This window comes from Lonchura striata, chromosome 20, assembly GCF_046129695.1.
Source record: "Lonchura striata isolate bLonStr1 chromosome 20, bLonStr1.mat, whole genome shotgun sequence".
Classification (NCBI taxonomy): domain Eukaryota; kingdom Metazoa; phylum Chordata; class Aves; order Passeriformes; family Estrildidae; genus Lonchura; species Lonchura striata.
The window spans coordinates 1,600,636-1,626,641 of NC_134622.1; the positions used below are offsets into that span (position 1 = coordinate 1,600,636).

The 26,006-nt window shown below is 50.2% G+C and overlaps 1 protein-coding gene across 3 annotated transcripts in view; it reads left to right on the forward strand.

Moving 5' to 3' along the window:
- The window catches only part of LOC110472027 (S-adenosyl-L-methionine-dependent tRNA 4-demethylwyosine synthase TYW1), a 95,378-nt gene that overhangs the window by 23,824 nt on the left and 45,548 nt on the right, over window positions 1-26,006 (forward strand). For all 3 annotated transcript variants that reach the window (XM_077787468.1, XM_077787467.1, XM_077787466.1), the window contains exons 10-12: window positions 9,516-9,568; window positions 12,983-13,101; window positions 21,798-21,907. In XM_077787468.1, the coding sequence (XP_077643594.1) occupies window positions 9,516-9,568; window positions 12,983-13,101; window positions 21,798-21,907 (282 nt within the window). The remainder of the gene's footprint in view (window positions 1-9,515; window positions 9,569-12,982; window positions 13,102-21,797; window positions 21,908-26,006) is intronic.

Consider the following 26,006-nt stretch of genomic DNA (forward strand, 5'->3'; position numbering starts at 1 on the left):
CTGCTGTAAGAGGGCCAAACAAATCCCTGCTCTTCCTGTCTGGCAGCACTCTGGGAATGGGTTAATGATGCCAAAGGCTGACCCTGCTGACATTGGATAAATTATTCTGTCCCACAAGGATAGTTTTGCTGCAGTCCAGTTGGTTCTGTCCTTACTGGTTAAGGAAGGCTACAATTTAGCCCCAGGGTGCCCAGGACACCTCTATTTTACTTGTCTGCAAAGACAAGTGGTGCATTAAGAAATAGTCTGGGCTTCAGCAGCCAGTTAAACTGTCGTGCTCTGACTTTGTGCTAAATCTGTGGTTTGGCCTGTGTTTTTTAGTGGGGAAAGGCAGGCAAGAGGCTGACTGAAGACTGGGCTTTTCAAGTGCTTACCAGCCTGGAGTTCAGGTTTCTAAAAGCTTTGGTGGCTTTTGCTGGCCCTTCTTGGGCTGAGGTTCCCAGTTCCTGCAGCTCTTGTGCCCAGCTCAGCTTGGCTCTTTGTGCTGAGCCTCTGAAATGTCCTGTGCTGCTGGCTGGGTGCTTTGCAGGCTCTGTGCTCCAGAGTTTGGGATCTGGCAGGCTTTGGGAGGAGCTGTTTAACTCCAGGTGGCACTAGCAGCCCACAGCTGGCTCTGGGATTGGTGATACTGGTGCAGTCCCCAGAATGTGCTACAGAAATCAAATACCGGCTGTGGGCAGATTAAAAATTACTTTGCTAGCTAACAAATTACTTGTGGTGAGCAGAATAAATATAGTGACCATGCCCAGGCACAGAGATCAATTCTTTAGGAAATGTCAGTAAATGAAGGGCAAACACAGAGGTAAAAGGAAGGGATTCAGGCAGCAGAAGATGCTTAAGCCCCACTGTGTGAGAGCTGCCAGGAGCTGGTGGAGAGCTGACTGCAATTCTGATGTGCTGCCACAGCTGCAGCACCTGAGCAGGAGCAGAGGAGATCGATAAATCACATTTAGGGGTCTGGTTCTTCTCTCATGTGTTACCAGAGCTGGTAGAATGTATGACAAAGAGGAAAATAAAAATAAACACATTTATATTTGAAGTGCATCCTTTTTTGATTTGTTTTAGGTTTTGGCAGGGCTTTGGGGAGTATTGGGCTTTGAAATTAAGTCTAAGCTGGAACAAAGTACAGGATATGTTCAGGCAAGGATAAAATTTGCTGTCCTTTCTTTGTAATGTGACACTTGCCCCACACAAGGGGACAGTTCAGGCAAATGGAAATGTGGAGAAGTGAATGTGCCATGAATGACTGAAAAGTGTCTCAGGAAAACAGAACAGAAAAGAGATGCAGCTCATAGCAGTCAGCAGTTCTGTGTGTTACCTTTGGTGTGTTCTGGGTGCTTCAGGAGGAGACTTGTGCAGGTGGAACCTCCCATTCCAGACTTCAGCCAAAGCTGACACTGAGGAACAGCTCTTAAAAACACCAAGTGCTTGCAGATTTCTTGAGTTTTTCTGTGAATAAAGAATTGCAGAGTCCCAGACTGGTTTTGGTTGGAAAGGACCTTAAAGCTCATCTCATCTCACCCCCTGCCCTGGCCAGAGACATCTTCCACTGTCCCAGAGTGCCCCAAGCTGCAATGTCTCCAGCCTGGCCTTGGGCACTGCCAGGGATCCAGGAGCAGCCACTGCTGCTCTGGGCACCCTGTGCCACCCTCACAGGGAACAATTCCTAATTCCCAATATCCCATCCATCCCTGCTCTCTGGCAGTGGGGAGCATTCCCATGGGAATGGTTGAATCACCAGTTGGATTGATTGATCTTTGATCTTCCAACCCAAACCAGTCCACGGATCCCTTTGTGGGAATGCTCTGCCTTGGTGGTGCTTTTGGACAAAGGGGCCAGGTACAGAAGGCTCTGCTGCCTTTCTCTGGTGTTGGTACAGGTGGGAGTGGCAGTGCTCTCTGAGGCTGTTTCTGGCAAATGTTTCCATCACTGGACAGGAAATGGTGCCTTTGGCTGTGGGAGTTTTTATAGTCCTGTGCTTCAGAGGGAAAGGTGCTCTTGGATTAAAAGACACATCTGAGTCAAAGGGAAACGCCAGGTTTTGAGAATCCTGGAGGTGTCTTATGATCAGCTGTGGAGGCTGGAATTTGTGGTAGCTCCTGGCATTCCCACCCCTGAACTGTGCCAGTCTCATTTCCCTGGCTCTAGGTTGGCTTTGGGTTGTCTGTGCAGCAGCTCAATCCCTTTCACTGCCCCCAGGGGGCTTTTACTGTGTCTTGAAAGCGTTCAAGATGTTTGTGTTGTGTACAGTGACAGGGATCTGAGGCAGCTGGGAGGCCAAACCTCCCATCCCTTTGTGCTAACAAGGGACAGTCCAGTGATCCCTGCTTCTGTCCCACTCCTGCTTTCAGCTCATGGGAGCAATGCTTCCCAAATCATGAGCCTTTTATACTTTTTAAGAACATTTTTTCAAACAAAGAGACGATCTAAAATAGGTCTTGGTGGACCTGGTAAGAATTTCTTCAATGTTGAGCAGTTCTAGAAATGAACCTGGAGGTATCTCTTGTCATGCTTCAGCAATCTGAAGAATTCCACTTCCCAGTGTCCCCTTTTTTCTAGATTTGTATAAAATACTGATATAATCTAAACAGGTTCCTTCTTTTCCTCCTTCTTTTCCTCCTTCTTTTCTTTTCCTCCTTCTCCTCCTCCTTCTCCTCCTCCTTCTCCTCCTCCTTCTCCCTTCTTGTTATTATTAATTTTCGAGTATTCTTTGTCTGGGTGGTGACTCAAGCGCAGCAGTTGTGTTTCAATGTGGAAAATGGTCCTTACAGGTGGTGGGGATGGATCCTGCTGTCACCGACCTTCAGCTCTGGCCCTGTTAAACTGCACTCTTTCAGAACCGCAGGAAATTGGGAATTTTTTCCCTGTAAAACTTCTGCTAGTGTGAGAGTGCCCTGAGCTGCAGCTGTAGCAGATAATCCCAGCCTCAAAGCAGTGGTTTTATTGCAGGAGAGTGCTGGATAGCTCCATGCAGCAGTGGCAGCTGGATTTGCTGCTCTCAGGGCAGTCCTGTGACAGCTAGCAGAGTTTGGAGGCACAGCGAGGCCTCAGAGTGGCTTTCCCAGCTCCCAGAGTGTTTTGGTTTGGAAAGACAGGTGTCTGCTAGGGAAGGCAGGAGCCTCCCCTGAAATGGAAAAAAAAAAAAAAGTAGATTCCTACCTCCAAATTGTTATAAATTTGAAATTAAGGGGGGCTCTCAGGCAAAAATATGGGAGCAGGAATAACAATTCTTTATTAGGGAAGAAAATAAAAAGATAAAATAAACAATGCAGTGAAACAAAACAACACTGACAGAGTCAGAATACAACCTGAGCCCCTGTTGGACAGGGTGTTGGCAGCAGTGCAATTGAGAATTAAGGCTGCAGTCCTCCTGGAGTGCCAGCTGTGGTTCTGTGAGAGCAGTGATCCTATAGAAAAGGGTTTAGATTTCCTCTGAAGATACAGTGGAAGAGGCAGCTGTTCCTCTGGGAAATCCAGTGCAGAAAAAGCCATGCTGGTGTTCCAGAAACTCAAGATTATATCCAGGTAGGAATGCTTGGCTCCTCCCTCTGGGCAGAGCATCTCCCAATGGGATACTGCAACTTTTATCAGTCACCAGTGACATTCAATAGCCTGTTATCAGCAGATGTCTCCCCTGAGAGAGGACTGGTTGTGGAAGAGATAAGGAAAACTGCCCAATTAAGAGAAGATAACTGCCATACCTCTAACAGATGGCAATTGAATACCTCTTGTCTTGCAATCTAGACACAGAGCCTGCACTCCTGGAGAAGGATAGCTTGGTCTTTTCCTTGTGGTTTTTGGAGATTTTTCAACCACATATTTTTCTTCTTTCTTTCAGTATTGAATCTTTTGCTTTGGGATTTTAGGTCAAAGTAAACTTCTGGTGATGCAGAGATCTGAACTGGATGGTGACAACCAAGCAGGGATTGTCCCCTGTGCTGGCACTGCTGGGGCATCTCCAGTGCTGGGGGCAGCCCTGGGCCCCTGAGGGCAATGCAGACCATGAAGGAGAGTGTCCAGGGCAGGGAACAGAGCTGGGAAGGGGCTGTGCTGGAACTCACCCTGGGTTGGGGGTAGCTCCATGTGGTGGAAAAGTCTCTCCTCCAGCCTGTGCTTCCAAAGAAAGGCTCAGCAGTCTCTGTTGTCCAGTCTCAAGGCAGTTTATTGCAAGTTATCTAAAAGATTTTTCTCCTGGAGCTGCTGTGGTTTGCTCACAGCTCAGGCAGAGGCACACACACACCCTGACATCCTCTCTGACCCCGACTGCTTCTTCTCTCCCCGCCAGGGCTGCTGCTCTCTTTTATATGGTACATTACGTGTTACATGTTTGCAGCCTTTCCCCAATGCCTATTACCTATATTAAATGGTGCTTTTCTATCTTTTATATGGTACATTACATGTTACATGTTTACAGCTTTTCCCCAATTCCTATTACCTATATTAAATGGTGCCTTTCTACTCTAAACCAATCTGTGAGTGCCAACATCACCAAGAACATGGAGGTAAGGAAGGAGAAAGAGGGAGGACAGGGCAGGCCCAAATCCCAAATCCATCTTAAAACTTCTGACCCCCATGTACAAAACAGAAACCCCCCTGTACAGGACTCAAAAATTCTTCCTTCTACTTTGTGACTACTTCTACTATAACGTCTAAACTTTTGTGTCTTCTTGTTCTTCCTGCAAGGTTAATAAATCATTCCATGGTTCAAACCCAAAATCACAGCTGTTTCCAGCTGCCTGCCAGGGTCTCAAATGCTTCTGACCTGGGCCCAGAACATCAAAAAATGTCTGAGGGACATTTTGAGTTCCGACAGAGCTGGAACCCCAGGAGCAGCTGAGGGAGCTGGGGTGGCTCAGCCTGGAGAAAAGGAGGCTCAGGGGGACCTTGTGGCTCTGCACAGCTCCTGACAGGAGGGGACAGCCGGGGGGTCGGGCTCTGCTCCAGGAACAGGGACAGGAGGAGAGGGAACAGCCTCAGGCTGGACCAGGGCAGGCTCAGGGTAGACACCAGCAGGAATTTCCCCATGGAAAGGGTGCTCAGGCACTGGAAGTTCCCATCCCAGGAGGGGTTTGGAGTCCCCATCCCTGGAGGTGCCCAGGGAAGGGCTGGAGGTGGCACTCAGTGCTCTGGGCTGGGGACAAGGTGGAGATTGGGCCCAGCTTGGAATGAATGGTCTTGGAGGTTTTTTCTAACCTCAGGGATTCTGTGTCAGTGAGTTTTGTTCTGGACATTTTGTCACCTGGGGATGGTCTGCAGTCCCTGAAGGCCGCTCAGCACAGCTCTCAGGGTTGTTCAGAGCCTGCAGGGGGTGTGACATGGCTCCTGATAGGGACACTTGTGCTTGTAGAAATTCAGCTGACCTGCTCTGCTCTTAAAAATAACAGTTTTGCTCCATTGTGGACATAATTCATCCATGTCCAGGAGCTTGGAAAGACTGGATGTGTGTCTGGCACTGGTAAAGTGGCAAACCACATCCAGAGCACCTGAATACTGGAATGTGCCCTAGGAATACAGACAGCAGTGTCCTGGCTCAGTGCTGAGAGCTCAGCTGGATCCCTCCAGGAGTTCTTTGAATTTCAGATAAAGGACTTTTAAACTCTTATTTCCAGGATGGTGTGGAAATGCTGTAATGTGGTTCCAAAGAGCTGAGCACAATCCTGCCCCAGCCTCTGGAGCAATCAGGAGCTGTGACTTTGGCCATCTCTCTAGTCCCTCTGTGCTCTATTAAACTCCAGTTGGCCTGTCAGGGTGAGCAATCACCACATGTTCCTCAGCCTGGTGTTACTGCCTGATAACACTCATTTCACCCCAAAGGTTGTTTAAAAGCTTAATTCATGTCTATAAAAGTGACACTTAATTTCAGTGAAGTTTGGCAAGCTTCTAGATTATCTAAAATTTATCATCTAGAGCAGGATCAGCTCATACCCAACCTTCAGATGAGATGTTCTTGTCCTTTAGTTGGGAGCTGAGCTGACTACTGTGAGCCTGCTCATAATTGAAGGGATCCTTTGCATCTTAGACTGTGGAAATAATAAGTGAATTGGTTTGTTCAGCTGTAATGTCTGAAGGAACACAGGGGTGGGGAACAGCAGGTCCATCAAACATTGGATTGTTTGGAAGGTGCTGTATCCAAATATCCACTTAGAGTTATTGGTCACGAGTCACAGCCCTTCAGAGCAAGGGGGGAATGTGTTCACAGGGAGTCCTGGCACCCACAGCTCCAGACTTGGGGCCATCAGGAGGATGGATTCAAACACTGTTGGCCTTGGCAGAGCCACAGGGACATTGTGGCAGAGCTGCTGGAAGAGTGGAGCTGGCCTGAGCTTCCAGAAGGGAGGCTCAGCAGGAGCTGCAGTGTGGGAGCAGGGCTAGAGACACTCAGGTGGGCTTTGATGACAGTTTTGACATATTTAATTTGAAGATTTGCAGTAAGGATGTGCTGTCCCCATGTGCTGGCACTGCTGAGGTCACACCCCAGTCCTGGGGTCAGATTTGGGCCCTCGCTGCAGAGAGGACATTGAAGGACTGGGGTGTGTCCAGGGCAGGAAACAGAGCTGGAAAAGGGCTGGAGACCCAGAGGAGGCTGAGGGAGCTGGGAAGGGGCTCAGCCTGGAGAAAAGGAGGCTCAGGGGGACCTTGTGGCTCTGCACAGCTCCTGACAGGAGGGGACAGCCGGGGGGTCAGGCTCTGCTCCAGGGAACAGGGACAGGAGGAGAGGGAACGGCCTCAGGCTGGGCCAGGGCAGGCTCAGGGTGGATTTTGGGAAATTTGTCACTGAAAGGGATGCCCAGGGCAGGGGTGGAGTTCCCACCCCTGGAGGGGTTTAACAGCCCTGTGTGTGTGGCACCTGGGGACAAGGCTGAGTGGGGGGAACGGCTGGACTCAATGATCTCAGGGGGTTTTCTCAGCCAGAACAGTTCTGTGATTTTAGGACACTCCCAGTTTCTTGCTTGACCTTTTGTCCTCTCTTTTGGCCCAGACTGCTCTGCTGCCTCCTTCCCAGCAGTGCAGCCAGTGCTGAAGAATGGCTTTGCAGTGTTGTAGAGTCTCTGCTCACTGGCAGCAGGGGTGGAACAAATGTCTCTCACCTTGGCCTCTGGTATTTTCTCTCATTCCCAAGTGTCAGAAGCTTGGCATGGCCAGCACCTAGTGCTGGGTGACCACACCTTCTCCCAGTTCCCCACATGGTGCAGGACCCCAGTTCTGTGTCTTTAGGGTTGTGCACATCTCTGCTGCTCCCTCCTGTCACCACAGCTGGGACTCCTGGCAGTGACAGAGATGAGTAACCCCCCTGTCATCCCCGGAGCTGGCTGGCGTGTGTAAGACTGTTTGGATGTTGAACATGTACAATTTTCTTGGCCTTTAAAGGAAGCTGTGGGTGCTCCACATGTGGAAGTCGATTTAAGGAACCTAAGAGAAAATGCTGGAGCTCTGGAGCTTGGCACCTTGCTTCCTCTCTTCCCTCAAACAGTTCAGGAGCAGATCTGGGTGGGCATGTCCTATTTCCAATGTAATTTTGCTGCAAAACCCATTTGAAAGCAGCGATGTTTCTGTTACTGACAAGTGATCTGTGAGAGAATAATCTTATATGACTGATGGTGCTGAATTTGGAGAAATGGGAAAAATAAGGCTTGGACTGTGCTGGGTGACAGCAGCAGAGTGTGCCTTGGACAGCTGTATTAGAGGGAGGAGGAATGCAGCACCTTTCAGCTGCTCATCCACAAAGGACACACATTTTAGCAGAGAGGTCTCAGCTGAGATTAGACCTTGCTGGACAAGCTGTTTGCAGAGAAAAGCTGCAGAAAGAGGCAGGACAGAGCCAGGGCAGGGAAGTGTTGGGTTCCAGCCACGTGCAGCTCTGTGTGTGTGGCTGTGTCCCTGGAACCTGCACCAGCTTCCTCTGAGTCTGAGTCAGTCTGAGGGAAAGGTGGCTCCAGGACTGCACATGGCTTTGGGGACTGTCTTAGCAGGGCTGTCACAGAATCCCAGAACAGTTTGGGCTGGAGGGGACTTTAAGGGAACAAGGCAGGGACAGCTCCCACTGTCCCAGGCTGCTCCAAGCCCTGTCCAGCCTGGCCTTGGGCACTGCCAGGGATCCAGGAGCAGCCACAGCTGCTCTGGGCACCTGTGCCAGGGCCTGCCCACCCTCCCAGGAGCAATTCTTAATTCCCAGTATCCCATCCATCCCTGCCCTCTGGCAGTGGGAGCCATTCCCTGTGTCCTGTCCCTCCATCCCTTGTACCAAGTCCCTGTCCCACCTTCTGCCTGTATATTCCAGTGTGAGGAGATGGATCAAACACCATCAAGTGGAATGGGCAGAGGAGCCTGGGTAGGTCCCTGCTGGGTTGGAGTGGCAGGAGCAGAGCATTGTTTGGCTGCCTGTTAGCCCTGTCTGTGTGCACTCAGTTTAATTTCTGCCTGCTGCAGCTGGTGTGGCAGCTGCTGCTCCTGCACTTCCTGGCTGGCTCTGTGTCCTTGCAGGTGTGGTGGACTTTGGGATGCAGTTGCTCTCTCCTTGCTTGGGGACCTTGCTGTGCCAGAGCAGCTCAGGGACAGACGAGCAGGGCAGGGCAGTTGTGCTGCTGCTGTGGAGGAGCTGAAGGCCAGTTTGCTGAGGTGAAGGCTTTTTCCCTGTTAAGTTTGTGCTGGTTGGCAGGAAGGAGACTTATTTTTTCCTTGTCTTGAAAGTGTTAAAAAGAGCAGCAGAAAGGTGCAGGAGGCAGCTGAGAGGTGCTGAGTTTGGGGACAGCCAGGCCAGTGATGTGTGAATGTCGCTGTGAGGAACACAGTGAGGTGTCTCAAATCCCTCTTATTTTTATGCTGATTTTGGAGGGATTTTTAATCCTTCAGACATATTGGCCTCTAAGCACTTTTCTCAAAGAGGAATATAGCCCCACTCGGGCAGTTTGGGTAATAATAGCGCTTAGTGCTTAACGAACATTGTGCAATTAATCCTCCAGGACCCATTGGAATAGAATTGTGTTGATCTTGGCTGGGGACTGAGGAGCTGATCTGAGCTCAGCTTTCCTTTGGGTGTGGAGGAGCAGCTCCCTCCGTGGAACTGGTGAAGCTGAGGTGGGGTTCAGGCTGAGCCCTGGTTGTGTTCCACTCCTGTGCCCTCCCTCCTGCAGGCTGGGACAGCGATCCTGGGTGCTGGGTGGGAGCTGTTGTGGGGTCAGGGGCCAGGGACACGCTCCTCGTTCCCTGTCCTGCTCTGGATCTGTGAGCTGTCCCTGGGCTAGCCAGGCTCTGCCATCCTGTCCATGCAGGAGTCCCCTGGGCACCTGATTCAAACCAGACTCAGCAATATCAATGCATGTCCCATAAAAGAAACCATTTGCAGTTGGCTGAGGTCCCTGGACACTGCCATTGCTGGTGGTGTCACCTTGGGGCCAGTGGGGAAGAGCAACATTGAGTCCATGGTGTCAGTCACTCTAGATAGCACTTGGTATGTTTTGGGTGTCAATTCTTGCAGGCTGAACTCAATTGTTTGATGATTTGTGCTTTGTTTTCAGGTTATAAACTCATTGGGAGCCATTCTGGGGTGAAGCTCTGCCGATGGACAAAGGTACATTCTGTTCCCTTCTCTCATTTCATACATAAAAACAATGCTAGAGACTTGCTCAGGTATTCCAATTTCCTGGTGAATTATCATTTTAAAACGTGCTATTATTTGCACAAACCCAAATTCCATCTTTCAAGCTATAACCTTGCATTTCCAGTTATTAAAACCCCTTTGCAAAGAGTGAGAACAGAGTTGTGACATAGAGCTGGGAACATCCTTTTCTGGCTTTTCCTGTTGTTCTGCTGTCTACTAAAACATCTTCTGCCCACTGCAATCCACGTGAGGGAAGAGTGGGAAGTTTGTATCCCTGGTGTGAGGTTGTGGAACAGGGGTACCACAGCCATTGCCACACCTGAGGCTGTTTGAACCCCCTGTGCTGGGGATGGGTTGTGACAGTCAGGGTTCCTCTGGTTCTCAGCATTTATCAGATCAGATTTGCAGGGGAGGTGTTAATGATTCCACTGTTGCTAATGATTTCCCTGCTCTGTGGGGCGAGTGTGGATGTGGCTGTGTACAACACCTGTGGGTATGAGTGCACCTGTGTGACACAGCCTCCTCCCAGCCCTGCATGTGGATCCTGGAGGAGCTGGAACTTCAAGCAGTTTCCAGACTTAAAAATATTCCCAGCAGAGGCACAGAGCCCTCGATAATAAACTGCAGCCCCTTCAGGGTAGGTGCGGTTTCAGCTATCCTTGGCATGGCCCTCTGGAGCTCACAAGTCTCTAATGTTGTATATTTGGGGAGCAGTATTGATCAGAGAATCATTAAGGATGGAAAAGCCCTCAGATCATCGAGTCCAACCACTCCCCCAGCGCTGCCAAGGCCACCACTGCCCCATGTCCCCAAGTGCCACAGGGCTGTTAAACCCCTCCAGGGGTGGGGACTCCACCACTGCCCTGGGCAGCTGTGCCAGGGCTGGACAATGAATTCCAGGAAGGAATTTCCCCAAAATCCACCCTGAGCCTGCCCTGGCCCAGCCTGAGGCCGTTCCCTCTCCTCCTGTCCCTGTTCCCTGGAGCAGAGCCCGACCCCCCGGCTGTCCCCTCCTGTCAGGAGCTGTGCAGAGCCACAAGGTCCCCCTGAGCCTCCTTTTCTCCAGGCTGAGCCCCTTCCCAGCTCCCTCAGCTGCTCCTGGGGCTCAGCCCTTCACCCACCATGTTGCAACATCCTGCACCCTTGAGCATCCCTGGATGGGAACCTCTGGAATCAGCACCTTGTTAAGATGCCAGCACATCTGTAATTCCTGTGCTGTGGCAGTGATCAGTCCTGGCTGGCTGAGCTCTCCTTTGCTGCATGATTAACTTTGTTTATTTTTGAAAGAGCCCTTAGGATGCCATCCCAGGGTGGCTGCAGAGAGTTTTCATTGCAGTGCCTGGTGTCAATGAAGTGTTTCAAGAGCCTTATTCTCCTGAGCAGCATAGAGAGCCCACCCTGGGCTGTCAGGAGTGTGTGGGATGCACTGATCCCACTGCTGGTCACTCTTACACCCATTTCCCTCTTCTCTGGTTGTTAGTGGCAGACATGATCACAAAACATTTAAAGAAAAACTTGCCAAACTTCCATGTTTTGACTGAGAAAGGCAGGGAACCTATTTTTATGAACGACCCAGACTTTAATGCAGCACTGTAAAGCCATTTCACAAAATAAATAGCAGCTCTGTGTGCTTAGATGGGCTCACACTATTTTTAGCTTAAGCAGGAATTGAATGTAAAGTCTTCTAATAAAACGGAGCTGAAATTGGTTCCAGGCAGTGGCTTTGCCTCAAGTTCACACCAGTGTGTGAGAGCCTTCAGGAGCCTTTGTGGAGATTTATATCAGAGGAAAGCAGGAGCAGGGCTGGCAGGATAACTATCAAGTGGAGTTTCATAGAGGTATCTCAGATGGAAAAGATTTGGTTCTGTCAAATTCCAGAAAAAACAGAAACCCTGTATGTTTTAGGAAGAGTCTGTTTGCCTTAGGAAAAGTCAAATATAACTTGCTCTCCTGAATTTGTGAATCTCCTGAAGTCTCTCTCATTTGAAGAATGGGTAGAATCAACAGCACTTTCCATGTCATTTAATATTCCACCTGTACAGCCAGTTAGGTTTAGCTGTAGATTTTTCCCTGCTGCTCCTTTCTGTTGGATCACCAGGACTCTCCAGGAAGAGGAAGACAGATTGAAAGCTGCTGTGTTTTATTTCAGATTTTCCCTTGAGAGTAGTAAAGTTTCTTTCTAATTTATTATTATTTAACTGAGCTAATGAAAGACAGCCTTTTCTGCAAGCAGCCTGCATGATAAATAGGAGTTGAATCCTGTTGGGAAAGCTGCTGTGGCTGTGCAGGGAAGGGAAGTGCAGCCTCCTGCTGGAGCCACTGCCGGCTCTGAATGAGGGTTTATAAGGTCAGGGCATTTATTTAATTTAGTGCTGCAAGAAATACTCTGCCAGATAAATGAAAAGAATGGAGTGTTCAGCAGGACAGGCTTGAAATGGATCCTTGTTGCTTCTGAGTGGGCTTTTCCAGGAACACTTCCTGCAGCTCAAGAGGCTTCACCTGCTCTTCATGGGCTGAGGCTGAAAAGCTGCAGGAGAGCACATTGATGTGCTGGGGTTTGCCAGAGAAGGGACTGAGCAGCTTAAGGGTCTTTCTCCTCTAACACAGGGATGAGTTTGACCTCCTAAATGCAGTCTGGCTGCAAGGGTGCATGTAGTGAGTCACATTTTTTAGGGAGCTGGGAATTTTTTGGGGCAGGTGGCACTGGTGTCCCTCAGCCCTGCTCAGGGCATTGCTGGACTTGGAGCTGAAGTCAGAGGAGGCTGAAGGGAGCAGATCCACAGCCACCCTCAGTTTGGCTCCACATGGGGAATTTTAACTCTTCTGGTGTGTGTGTGTGTGTGTGTGTGTGTGTGTGTGTGTGTATGTGTATGGGGAATTTTAACTCTCCTGTTGTGTGTGTGTATGTGTGGGGAATTTTAACTCTCCTGTTGTTTGTTTGTGTGTGTGTGTATATGGGGAATTTTAACTCTCCTGTTGTGTGTTTGTGTGTGTGTATGGGAAATTTTAACTCTTCTGTTGTGTGTGTGTGTGTGTACATGGGAAATTTTAACTCACCTGTTGTGTGTTTGTTTGTTTGTGTGTGTGCCTCCAGTTTGGTTCCAGCTGGGTTTTTAGCTCTCCTGGTGTGTGTGTGTGTTCTCCTGCCCTCAGTTTGGTCCTATAAGGGTTTTTAGCTCTCCTCTGTGTGTGTGTGTGTGTGTGCCCTCAGTTTGGTCCTATAAGGGTTTTTAGCTCTCCTATGTGTCTGTGTGTGTGTGTGTCTGTGCCCTCAGTTTGGTTCCAGCTGGGTTTTTAGCTCTCCTGGTGGTGTGTGTGTTCCCCTGCCCTCAGTTTGGCCCCAGGCAGGTTTTTAACACTCGCTGTGTGTTTCCCTGCCCTCAGTCGATGCTGCGGGGCCGCGGGGGCTGCTACAAGCACACCTTCTATGGCATTGAGAGCCACCGCTGCATGGAGGCCACCCCCAGCCTGGCCTGTGCCAACAAGTGTGTCTTCTGCTGGAGGTAAGGCACCCGTGGGCTCTGGCCAGGGTGGGACACTGCCAGCTGTCCCTGAGCCAGCTGTGCTCTGGGAGTCTGGGCTGGGTGTGCTGTGTGGACCCCCGAGGTGCTGAGCAAATCTGTGTCTTTGGAAACGGGACCAATGTCCATATTTCATGTACCTTCACCCCCACCAATTCCACTGCTCTAAACAAGTGAAAAGTGATCATTCGGTGACTGTTGCCTTCTTAAAACAGCAGCTGATAAATCCCAGAAACACTGGGGTAGGAAGAGCCATCCAGGATCACCCAGTCCAAACTGTGCCCCAGCCCCACCTTGTCACAGCCCAGAGTGCTGAGTGCCACATCCAGCCCTTCCTTGGGCACCTGCAGGAATGTGGACTCCAAATCTCCCTGGGCAGCCCCTGCCAAGGCCTGAGCACCTTTCCATGGGGAAATTCCTGCTGATGTCCACCCTGATCCTCCCCTGGCCCAGCCTGAGGCCATTCCCTCTCCTCTGTCCCTGTTCCCTGGAGCAGAGCCCGACCCCCCGGCTGTCCCCTCCTGTCAGGAGCTGTGCAGAGCCACAAGGTCCCCCCTGAGCCTCCTTCTTTCCAGGCAGGACAACCTATCTTCAACTCAGTAACTTCCTAATGGTAAGGAAAGTCTCCCCTTTCCTCAGAGAACTGACTTTGTGGTGAAATCCTGAAGGAAAGGAGCTGTGCTGGATCAGAGCTTCTCTAGCACTACTCACTCACTCCTGCCTGAGCTTCCAAGGGAGGTGTGTGCCAGGCTGGGGGAGTGCAGGGTGGGATTGGGAAAAGAGGCTGAGGTTCAGCAGAAATGCCAGCAGTGACGTGAGAGCGTCTGCAGTGGGAGGAGAGGGAGGTTGTGCTTTGAGCTCTTTTGTTTTCCACCCTGCTAAGTCATCCCATGGGAGCTGTATTTCCTCTGGGACTCAAACCTTACCTCAGGCTGCCAATAACACCCATTCCATCCCCCAGCTTGGGGGATGGTGGTCCAGCATCCCAGTGAGTATTCTCTGAGCACCTGAACCTGTGGAAGGTGTCCCTGCCATGGCAGGGGTGGAATGACATGGGCCTGAAGGTTCCTTCCCATCCAAACCATTCTGGGATTGTTGATAATATTTCCATGCAGAGCCATCCAAATTCCTCTGAGTGCCCCTTTCTGTCTTCCATAGTTCTCAGGTTTTAATAATGCAGGTATTTCATGGGGTCATTTAAAGGACTTCCCTAACCTGGTGGGTGCTAGGAAGCTGTCTCCCATGTTAAATGTGAGCACTGGACACAGGGCATCCTCTGCAGCTTGCATTTGGGAGTCTGTTCCAAAGGGTTTCTTGGTGCTCTGGATGGGCTTTCCTCATCCTGGGCTTTCCTGGCTGGGAAGGAGACAGCAAATGGCACCTTTAATGTGCAGCTTCTGCTTTGCTTCAGAGCAGGGCAGTGCCTGGCCAGGAAAACCTTCTGCTTGTGTCTGTTTTCCACGTGGTGTTCATGGAGTCCTGCAGTGGGACTGTGCTGCGAGGGACACTGCCCTGCCTGTGCTTATCCCTCTGTCCCCACACACAAGGCACATCCCAAACAGCAAACAAGAAGTGGTCAGGATGAGGGGCTTTGTTCCCAGCATTGCTCCACAGAGCATTTCCCAGTTTCTCTTCCAAATGCCCTCATTCAGGAATTTTTGGTAGCAGCCTGGATGTGGAATAGGCTGAATCAGGGCAATCCAGCAGGTGTGAACTGGAGAGTGCAGAAACTGATAGATGAGATAGTACAGATTTATCAATAATTGATAAATCAGTCCATTAGTGTAGAGACCTGGAGAAGGTGGCACTGTTCCCTGTTTCTCTAACTCATCATCCTGTCACTGTCACTTGTCACTTCAGAGGGATCTGGCAGCAGCAGCAGCCTGATGACAATGAGTGCTGATTTTCCTGCTGGCTCCAACCTGAGTACAAGGAAACGGCTTCCCAGGGCACTGAGCTCAGAGGTTTCAGCATTGATTCATTTATTTCCCTGCTCTGGGTGAGGTGGGTGGCAGGTGTTGGACTCTCCCATATGGAATGCAGCTGGCTATCTTCATCCTTCCCTGGAAACTGGATGGTTTAAGTTGGAAGATGTAAGGCTCAGTTTGAGGCTCATCTCAGGACATTAAGCTTGACTTAAACCAGAGCTGCTGCTGAAATAAGGTTTCTTTTTGGTGATTTTTTCCAGCTCCTATGCCTGGGCTGCTGCAGCCTTCCAGGGCTGTGAGAGGGATCTTCCCTCCCTCCTTGCCACACCCAATTCCCACTGATCCTATGCCACCCCAGCTCCCAAACCTTGTAGTCAGGCCTATCTGTGCTTCTTGTTTTATCCCCCACACCTTGTGTGTGAGACTGAAGTGGAACTGCAGGCCCTGATGGCTGGGCAGGATAAACAAGGCAGCTCCTGAGCAGCAGGTGCCATCTGTGCTGCTGCAGACATGTGAAATCCCAGTTTTGATCTGCTTCTGGCAGTATGTTGTTCATAGAGGTTTTGTGCTGGGCTCCTTGTGCGGCTCTGCATGCTGCCTTGCAGATAAGGCTGCTGGGATTCTTTCTTCTTGATCTCTTCTTTCAGGATTTTAACAATTTCAGGATTCTGCCAGTGTTTCCAACAACCACCGAGCTCTCCCCGGGTAGCTGAAGGAAAGGCCAAGAAGCCTGTTTATTTTCTCTTCCTCACTTTGGCAAGAATGCTGCAGTTCAGCTGCTCTCCCTGGGAATTGGATATCACTGGAGTTGGCTGGTCTTGACTGACACATTTTGGCCCCAAACCAGTACTCATGGAATCACAGACTGGTTTGGGTTGGGGCCTTAAAGGGCATCAGCTCCAGCTGCTGTGGGCAGAACACCTCCACTAGAGCTCCTGGGTGGAGCCAGTATCCAAACATCCTCAGAAAATGAGGGGATTTTGTCAGAGGTGTGGCTTCACACGGCACTGGATGCTCTTCTTGTCCCCCTTGCCCCGGGAGCTGTCACAGCTGCCAGGGCCCCCTCCCTGCCTGTCCCCTTCAGAGAGCTTGGTGATGTGGGGTTATGGGGCAGCTTTCTGTGGGGACAGGAAAAGCAGACTGGAAGTTGGGCCAGGGCAGGGTTAGCTTGGATTTCAGGGCAAGGTTCTTCCTTCAGAGGGTGCTGGCACTGCCCAGGGAATGGGCACGGCCCCGAGGCTGCCAGAGCTTCAGGAGCTCCAGGGATGCCCAGGCTGGGATTGCTGGGGTGTCTGTGATGGGAAAGAAGCTGGATTGCATGATCCTTAGGAGTCCCTTCCAGCTCAGGACATTCCATGATTCTCCAAGGTGGATTGTTTGATGTCCCCCAATGCTATTCCATCAAAAGCACTGAGGAGGACACCCCACACCTGAATTACTGCAACATCCCCAGTCATAATCCTGTCCTCCAAGAGAGTCTATCCCTTTCCATCCCTGCTCCCAGCTGCTCTCACTGAGGCTGTGTCTCTTTGGCTTAATTGCCTAAATGGAAATGTACAAGTGACCAAATCTTTTAATCAATTAGAGCAAGTGTGGGTTCAGAGCTCTGTGACACCTCCCTGCAGCACAGGCACCAGGCAGACCTGATTTGATGAGGATTTTTGGCTCAGTGTCCAAAGCCCAATCAATTATTGTGGAGAGATGGAACAGCTAAATAAGATTTAAATTAATATGGTTTATTACTTTTGCATCTGAGGAGGCAGCAAACCAGACAGAGTGAAATATCCTATGAAGAAATTGGCTCATATTTCTTTTGCTGTAACTTTCATGCTTTTACATGTGCTTGGAGGTTTCAGGTTATGCTTGTAGACAGCAACTGAAGTTGTGTTCAGACATTAAATCAGTGGGTGGCCCAAAGCCAGGCATCACAGTAAGCCCTGCAAAATACAGAGATTAAAAATTAATAATCTGTCATAAGAGAAGTACTTAAGGTCTTTAAAAAATTAAGAAGAAACTGAAAACAGATGAAAACAAAAGCTTCTCCTCAATATCTAACTTGATTCCAGAGGGTAAATTCCTCGGGGAAATGGGGAGTATTGATATCAAAGGAGTGAACACTGCGGGTTTGGAACACCTGGAAGCTGAGCCTGAAAGCTCAGAGTCTCTGAGCACATCCAGCCCCCAGGCCCTGGTTCTGCCCAGCTGCTGCTCTTTTCTCCCAGGGTTTCAGTTTGGTTATGGTTTTGTATCCAGAATGGATTGGTTGTGACCAAGGTTCATCCCTCACATTGGATTTTTCATTGGTTTGTTGAATTTTGGGCCTGTCTGCCAGGAGCTCCTGAAATGACTAAATAATTGGGGTGAGGGACAGCACATTAGTGTGCCCAGTACATGCCCCTGGTAAAAAAAGTGGTAAAAAAAAGTCTCAGTGCCTTCATGTGCTGCTCTACCAGCTTTGACATCTGAGGTGTTTTTAGGAGAAAATGTTTATGTGTGGGTTGAAATATCTGATTTTCATTTTATAGCACTTTGCGACCTCTTGGACTTGGGCTTCTTGAAGGTCCTGGGACTTGTTACAATCAGCTCCCAAATTTATGGCCTCAGTAGTGAATATAAACAGATTATGGGCTGTGAAATGTCCACGGTGGGCCTTGGGTGTCCCTGCAGGGGATGGTGCCAGGTCCAGCAGTCACTCATGCAGGCGGTGACTGGGGGCTTTTAAAGGGAATTTACACATTTTGACATCCAGGTGAGTTTTGGAATGGTCTGGGAAGCTGTGCTGAGCAAGGTTCAGGTATGGGATGAGTGGGTGGATACAAGCACAGGACACTGAACATCACCTGCCTTTCAGGAGATCCTGCTCTTTAGAAAGGGAGCATCTCAGAGTTGGGATGGAGCTGAAATGCTGAAAATCATCTTTAAGGTTTCAATTGGAAGGGAATCACAGAATTCTTTTGGTTGGAAAAGCCCTCTCAAGATCTTTGAGTCCAGTTGCTCCCCCGGCACTGCCAAGGCCACCAGACCTGTCCTCAAGTGCTACATCCATGGGACTTTTAAACCTCTCCACCTCACTGCCCTGTGACAACCCTTTCCTTGAAGAAATTTCCCTTAATATCCAGTCTAAGCCACCCCTGGCACCCTCTGGTCCTGTCAGCCAATTTATCCAGCCTGCTCCAGGGTGACTTTAACCATCCTAGGGAAAACTTTGAATTCAGATTCTGTATCTTAGTCCTGATCTCTGCTCAGCCCAGGCTGGGCTCCTCCTGTTGCTCTCAGGAGGTGCAGAAGAAAAGGTACAGCCAGGTTTATTTTTGTACCAGCAGGAACATTAAACTTGGTTGGCTTGTGCATTAGTCAATCTTTTTTTGTGGTCTCCCTCTTTCTCCTCCCATCATTCCGGGGAAAGTCCTTAGGATATCTTTTGTGTGTCCTTTCCTGGTCATGGCTGATGTTTTGCCTTCCCCTTTCTGCTGATGCCCCTGTGTTTTTGTGCTCCTTCTTTTGTTTGCAGCTGGAGACTCATGAGGCTGCAGAAGAGCAGATTGATTTTTGTTGTTTTGTCTTTGCTTTTTATTGCTGCAGTTTGCACTTCTGCCTTAATAGGGCTTCTAAAACTGCCAATTCTCCTGAAGTTCTTTTCCCTTAAGCTCTTCTCCTCTGGGATCTCCCTGCTGGCTCTTAGGGTTCACTGATACTTCTTCTTGACCTCTTCTTATTTTTATTCTGCTCCTGCCCTCCCTGGGAGTGATGTGCTCTGTCCTCTCATGTCACTGCCACCAGCACTTCCTCACCTTCCTGTTCCCCACCAGGTATCACCCTGACTCAGTCAATGCCTGCAGTAAATGATATTTTATGCCTGAGCTGTCTCTGCCTTCAGAGCTTCTTAATAACCAGTTGCAGAATGTATAAAGCAAAAGCTGACTCATTAAAATAGCCCCCAAGCAACTGGGGAGGCAAATCACAGCCCTGGGAAGCTGCACCTTCACAGGGGTCCCAGAACCTGCCAGGGACACTGGGAATGCTGTCCCAGGCTCCTGGTGGATCAGAAATGTGCTGAGACTGCAGGGGAAGTTGGATGGGAGCAGGCTGGGTGGCTGGGGAGATTCCAGGGCAGCCAGCAGGAGCTTCCCATCATGTTCCCTGCAGCTGTGGGGCTGTGGCACTGAGGTGTCTCTGAAGGAGTACACCAAACCTGTTTCACACCTGGAATCTCTGCTAAAATCAGGGTTTTCTGCTGTGTGTGGGTTTGGGTGAGATTTCATTTTACTTGTGTTACTTTGGGAAGGAAGGAAGGAATCCCTGACACAAATTCCTGCTCAGTGCTGGTGTAGCCAGAGGTGGGTGATGGGAGCTCACAGAGCCTGGGGGCAGTGGGAAGGTGGCTCTGATACCTCCTGAGCCCAAGGCATTACTGCTTTATCCTCCTCTTGGCAGGGAACCTCCTTTTTGCCAAATAAGCAGCTCTGTAGACCTGACCTGGTGTGTTTATTAAACAGTAGGATGTGTTAAAAATGCAGGGCCTGTTGGACACTAATAGGTGTCCAGGGTGCACCCAGAGCCTATTGATTTCCTGCCAGCTGGCCCTATTAAATATACAAGGTACAAGTTTTGCAGTTAAACATGGAAAAGTTTTATAAATGCCTTTTAGAGCTGACATTCAGAAAACTTTCCATGTTGCCAGATGGGGAAATAAACGGGAAATTCAAAAAGCTGTTTTGGCTTAAAGTATCCTTGAGGTGGTGAAGTTTGAGAACAGTGTTTGAATCTTTGCTCTTGAAGTGGATGAAGAAATGTTTGGGCCAAAGGCCTGATTTTATTGAACCTGGGTTTGGAATTTGTTTTAGGACTATCAGACAGTGCAGGTGTTTCTCACTCGGAGAGTTTCAGAATCCCAGACTGGTTTGGGTTGGAAGGGACCTCAAAACCCATCCAGTGCCACCCCTGCCATGGCAGGGACACCTCCCATGTCCCAGGCTGCTCCAGCCCTGTCCAGCCTGGCCTTGGGCACTGCCAGGGATCCAGGGGCAGCCACAGCTGCTCTGGGCACCTGTGCCAGGGCTGCCCACCCTCACATTGTTATAGTGACAATGTTAGTAATGGTGCCTTATGGACTTTACTGGGCATGACAAATGATGAACAAGGCCATCAAAGAAGGTTTTCCAGTTGAGAGAGGGGAAAATGTGGGAAATGGATTTGTAGAGCATTCTCAAAGCTTGATAGAAGGCTCCCATAGTGTGCAGGTGTATGTAAACTTTGAGATAAGAAATGCTGACTTAGAAATGCCATGGAATAGGTCAGATACTGTTGAGAGATAAATGGAGCTAGAAACAAGAAGTGGAGCTAGAAACAAGTTTCAAAGGATGGCCTTGCGAATAAGACTTTGGAGAAACAGAACTATGAAAGATGCACTGGAGTAGGACCCATGAGGGGTAATTTTAGATAATTGGCTTTAAGGCATCTACAGCATGGTGTGGCAAAAACTGATAGGCCAAGAAATGCTTATAATGTGTTGTAATTAGGAAATAGTTCTGATTGTGATGGAGTGAAATAACGTCTGTATGGTCTCAGCCTTCTCATGAGACTGAAAATGGAATAAAAGTTTTTAATGTGCCTCTTAGTTGCCCCATCTCTGGGTCAGAACAAGGCATAATCCAACATCCAGGGATGGTGGAGAAGGGTGCAGGAAGCAGAGGTCACCTGGCTGGAAAACAGAGTGTCAGGAGTGTATTTTTGGTTGGCCTTGTTTTCCTGTCCAGAGGTGGGTCAGTCCAGGAGGTTTTTGAAAGACCCTGCACGATGTTCTGCTTTTAATGAACTCTGTGGGCTGCCAGGGGAGTGGTAGGGAAAATCTGAAGGGACTTTTGGAGCATATTTTGGGATGAAGCAGGAAATGATGGAGAGAGAGCAAGGAGGTGAAAACACAGAATTCCATTGACTTCCTTAAGATGATATTTAAGGGCTGGATGATCCTGTCATGCTAATAAAGTAAGAAATGAGGAGGAGCTCCGTGGGTATTCCAGATGCTTGGGTCCCTTTACCTGGGCTGGCTTTGCTGTTTTCCAAGAAAACAAAATATGGGGACAGTGATCCTTTCCAGGCAAGGTTGGCTTCCCACCCCAGTGTGGCCCAGCTGTTCTTCAGATGGAAGATCTGGGATTTTTCCAGTGCAATCTGCTTGGGTCAGGGGATTAAAATCTGGGAGATGACCCAGATCCCCCAGGAATGGATCCCTGGTACAGGGCAGGCTTCCTGCTCTCTTCAGGGGGATTTGGAGGAGCCTGCCCTCATCTTTCCTGGTACCAGAGCACCACACAAAGATTGGGGTACAGACAAATCCTGTCCTCAGGGTGGTGCTTGGTACCTTTGAAATGGAACGAAAAATGGTCTGGGACCTCCTTTCTCCAGAGCTTGGTGCAGCTGTGGGCAGAACAGGAGGCAGAGCCAGTTTCCCTTTCTTTACAGAGGTTTTTGCAGATATTATTTTAGATTAGAAACCTTTCACCTGTGCTTCAAAATATCTGTATAAAGTGTAATATTATCCACAAGGACCATTCCTTCCTCTGGGATACCAGAAGGAGAGGGGTATAAGAGTTGTGTTCAGAGGTGACACCCAAAGGCTGGGGCAGCAGCAGGAGTTGCTGAGGGTCTTTTGTTGCTTTGAATGTTGTTGATGCCAAAGTCCCCAGGTGGCAGGTGAGTTGTGCAGGTGTGTTCCAGGTGGCAGTGAGTGACTGTCCCCTCTTCCCTCAGACACCACACGAACCCCGTGGGCACCGAGTGGCGGTGGAAGATGGACCAGCCTGAGCTGATCCTGCAGGAGGCCCTCGAGAAGCACCAGAACATGATCAGGCAGTTCAAAGGTAACTCCTCTGTCCCCACCCCTGGTGCTGTTAGAGGAGAATCTCCAGAACAGGTGAGAACATTCTGTTCCTCTGGGAAGGAGGCCTGAGGTTCAGGGTATCAAGAGATGGGGGAGAAGAAACTGCTGTGGCATGTTTAATGTCTTCTGGAATGAGGCTCAGCCACTGAGTGTGTGCTGTTTGGAGGGAGTAGAGTGGAGTTGTCTCTGGTGCATCCTGGTAGTTGTCAAATCCTTTCCCTTGGTGTGCACAGAGCCTTCCACAGTGGTTAAAGCCAGCCTGGATGACTGGGGATCCTGGCTCCTCTGGAGGAGTGAGGGCAGGTAGGAAGCAAAAGCAATCAGCCTCTTACGTGACAGGAAATACACTGCCAGCCTTAACACCCAGCTTTGTGTTAGCCCTGGAACTTCTGGGTTGTGTTTGTCTCATGAATAATGAAACAGCAGCAAGCAGGGGATTTTTATATTCAGGAATTATTCAGTACATGTGGTTGTGACTGAAGCTGCAGTTCCACCTCTGGAAAGCACTGCAGCTTGCTTCCCACAGAAATTCCCTGCAAGTTTGGTATTCTGTGTCTATAACTGTAGAGAGGGCTGGGGGTTTTATTTCCCAAATGTGATGATCTGGTTGCTGTGCCAAGGTCAGCTGTGTGTGCTGGCAGGGCTGGCCACCTTGGCGGGACAGCTCCAGGGTTCTGCTCTCCCCAGCTGCCTTGAGCAGCACAAATGGAGTGGAACAGCCATAAAATGTGTAAGATGAGCCCTGGCCTTGGCTGTCATTTTGGGAACCCGGTTGTTTAGGTTGTCTGTGCTCAAAGAGAATCCAATGGATCCAGCATGAGACAGGCACAAAGCCCTTCTGTCAGCAGAGCAGAGCTGCTCTGTCTCAATCTCTGCAGTTGGATAATGGGTGGAAAAATAGCTCAGGTTAGGGCCCCATGGGCTTCATTCTCCTCACGTGGCAGGTTTGGAGAAGCAGCTCCAGTGAAGCCTCACTCCTGAGCCTGGGGTTTCTTTGGCACTGTGTCAAACATCCCCTGCCCTAGGGGATGGTGGTACTGAAACAGCCTCAGCAGATCTGCAGGGAAATTTGGGGGGCGGCGGGTAAGAGGCACACTCATGGCAGGGCTTTACCCCAGGGGCACCTGGAGAAGCAGCATGGTCAAGCCAATGGATGCATGGAAGGGGCTGAGCCCCAGGAGCAGCTGAGGGAGCTGGGAAGGGGCTCAGCCTGGAGAAAAGGAGGCTCAGGGGGGACCTTGTGGCTCTGCACAGCTCCTGACAGGAGGGGACAGCCACGGGGTTCGGGCTCTGCTCCAGGGAACAGGGACAGGAGGAGAGGGAACAGCCTCAGGCTGGGCCAGGGCAGGCTCAGGGTGGATTTTGGGGAAATTCCTTCCTGGAATTCATTGTCCAGCCCTGGCACAGCTGCCCAGGGCAGTGGTGGAGTCCCCACCCCTGGAGGGGTTTAACAGCCCTGTGGCACTTGGGGACATGGGGCAGTGGTGGCCTTGGCAGTGCTGGGGGAGGGTTGGGACTCGATGATCCTGGAGGTTTTTCCCAGCCTGAGTTATTCCTTGGTTCTGAGCACTGGGAGGTTCTGAAGGAGATCAGATCTGTCCATGCTGGAGTCCCATCCGACTGTTGTCCCTGTCCCCAGAGCAAGGGACAACAGACTTGGTTTCTGTTCGGGAGGGTGAAGTTACACATCAAAACGAGTTTGTTCAGCCAGGGTGAGGCCTGGTGCAGTGGGGACCCTCCAGCCCTGGAGGCTTTCAAGTCTCCAGAGAAGAGCCATTATCACCCTGCACTGAGGAATAACCTTCTGACCCTGCTGTCTTCCCAAAATGGGCTGAGGAGAGGGGATGATTATGGATAGACTTTTCAGCATCTGAAATACTGCTGAAGTGTCAGGGGCCTGTCAGGACATCCCACTTCTCTCTTTTTGGAGCCTATTTTTTTGTTAAACAAATTCATAAATATTACTCAGAATGTGCCTGTGCATCTGAGCACAGTTACCCTTGATCTGGAACTGGGAAAGGAGACAACAGAAAAGCTCTGGACTAGAACTGTGCTGTAAAGTGGGAAAATAAAGGCTGGTTTATTTTTCTAGTGCTAGATGGCAACATTCCTGTCCTAGCTGCTGTGAGTCAAAGGTTTATTAAGGAGAAGAAAAATTGGTAAGAAAAGCCCAGGAGCTCCTGCTCCATGTAGTGAATTTTACATCATTCTTCCCTCAGGTGTGTGGGGAAGTGTTGTTAGAGTGGAAGCAGCAAAAGCCAAATTGAGCAGGAGCAGAGTGAGTGAACTGAGCTGGGGACAGGCAAAGGTTCAGCTCTGGCAAGAGCAGAGTCCCCCTGTCCAGTGCCAGGGTTGGAGGAAGGAGCCTGGCTTCTCCAGCCAGCCCAGCAGCTCTGCACAGGCACCAGGAGCCTTTACTGGGATTGATGTTTGAGGAAAACACCAGCAAAAGCACAGGAACCACCTGCTGGAGCAGTGAGGTGGTCCCCAAGTGGCTGTGGGGAGGGGAGGAGGGGTTGTGGCTGGGCTCTGTCCCCTGTGCTGGCACTGCTGGGGCACCTCCAGTCCTGGGCACCTCCAAGAAAGACAGCAAGGAGCTGGGGTGTGTCCAGGGCAGGGAACGGAGCTGGGAAGGGGCTGAGCCCCAGGAGAGGCTGAGGGAGCTGGGAAGGGGCTCAGCCTGGAGAAAAGGAGGCTCAGGGGGGACCTTGTGGCTCTGCACAGCTCCTGACAGGAGGGGACAGCCGGGGGGTCAGGCTCTGCTCCAGGGAACAGGGACAGGAGGAGAGGGAACAGCCTCAGGCTCGGCCAGGGCAGGGTCAGGGTGGATTTTGGGGAAATTCCTTCCTGGAATTCATTGTCCAGCCCTGGCACAGCTGTCAGGGAGGTGGAGTGCCCATCTCTGGAGGGATTTATAAACTGTGTGGAATGGCACCTGGGGACATGGGTTGATGGTGACCTTGCAGGGCTGGGGGAATGGTTGGATTCCATCTCCATTTCCCAACGTTAATGTGTCTGATCCCGCAGCACTGGCTGGGAGCCCAGAGGGACTCCAGAGGTGTCCCAGCAGGGCTGAGGTGTTGGACCCTGGCCTTTGACATAGACTGTTTGGGTTTCTGAGGAATCAAAACACAGGAAGTGTCTTAGCTAGGGAGTCCTCAGGGCTGGAGTGTCTGGGGATGCTGCTCAGGTACCTCCCTGAGCCTTTTGAATAAATTGGTGCTGCTCTTTGCAGTCCCAGTCCCACAGCTTTGCAGGCAGATCCATGCACACACCCTTCCGTGGGCCAGAGAAACAGGTGAGCTCATCTGGTGCTTTATTCATTTGACCCATTGCAGTAAAAATGAGATTTCCTTAGAAGGAACAGAATTCTTGTGTCCCTTTATCCTTTAGGATACCCTACAGGATAGTCCTCTATACTCTGGGAGCCTGTGGGTGATGATAAATCATCTTCTGCTTTAGTGTTGCCACAGTTTGTGCTGGGTTTGGAGAGCACAGCCATTAAAGCCCCATAATTCTCTCTTGGATTAAATGATGGAGAGACACCTCACTGATAGGGAGCGAGGCTGCAAAGTTTATTTGATGGATACATTTTTCTGAGGAGTGACTTGTAAATCTCTGTGCCCTTGCAAAGGGCACACACAGGAGGGAAACATAACTCAGGAATGGGAGAGTGGGAGTCTGATAATGAAGGGAAAAAACCAAAGAGAAATGTATGACCTGTGCCAGGAGATCCTCGGAGTACCCATGGATCAGCGTGGATAGAGCAGGGCTCTCATCCCTCTGGCTCCCAGGCTCTTGTAGTGCTGCTCAGGTCCTCACAGGGGTACCAGAGTCAGCCCCCAGCCTCCCCAGAGCGCTGTGCCAGGGGATGCTGTCTTTTCCCAAGTTAGTGGAGCAGCTGGAATCAGATTTTCCAGGGAGATGTGCTCTGCTGGGAGCTGATGGCAGGAGCAGAGCCATAGGGATTCAGGAGAGTCCCTGCCCTCTTGGAATACACCAATCCTGGACAGTTTATGCCTGCTGGGCTGGTGGTTTGTGCACTCAAATGGTACAAACCCACTCCCTCCCCTGGGTGG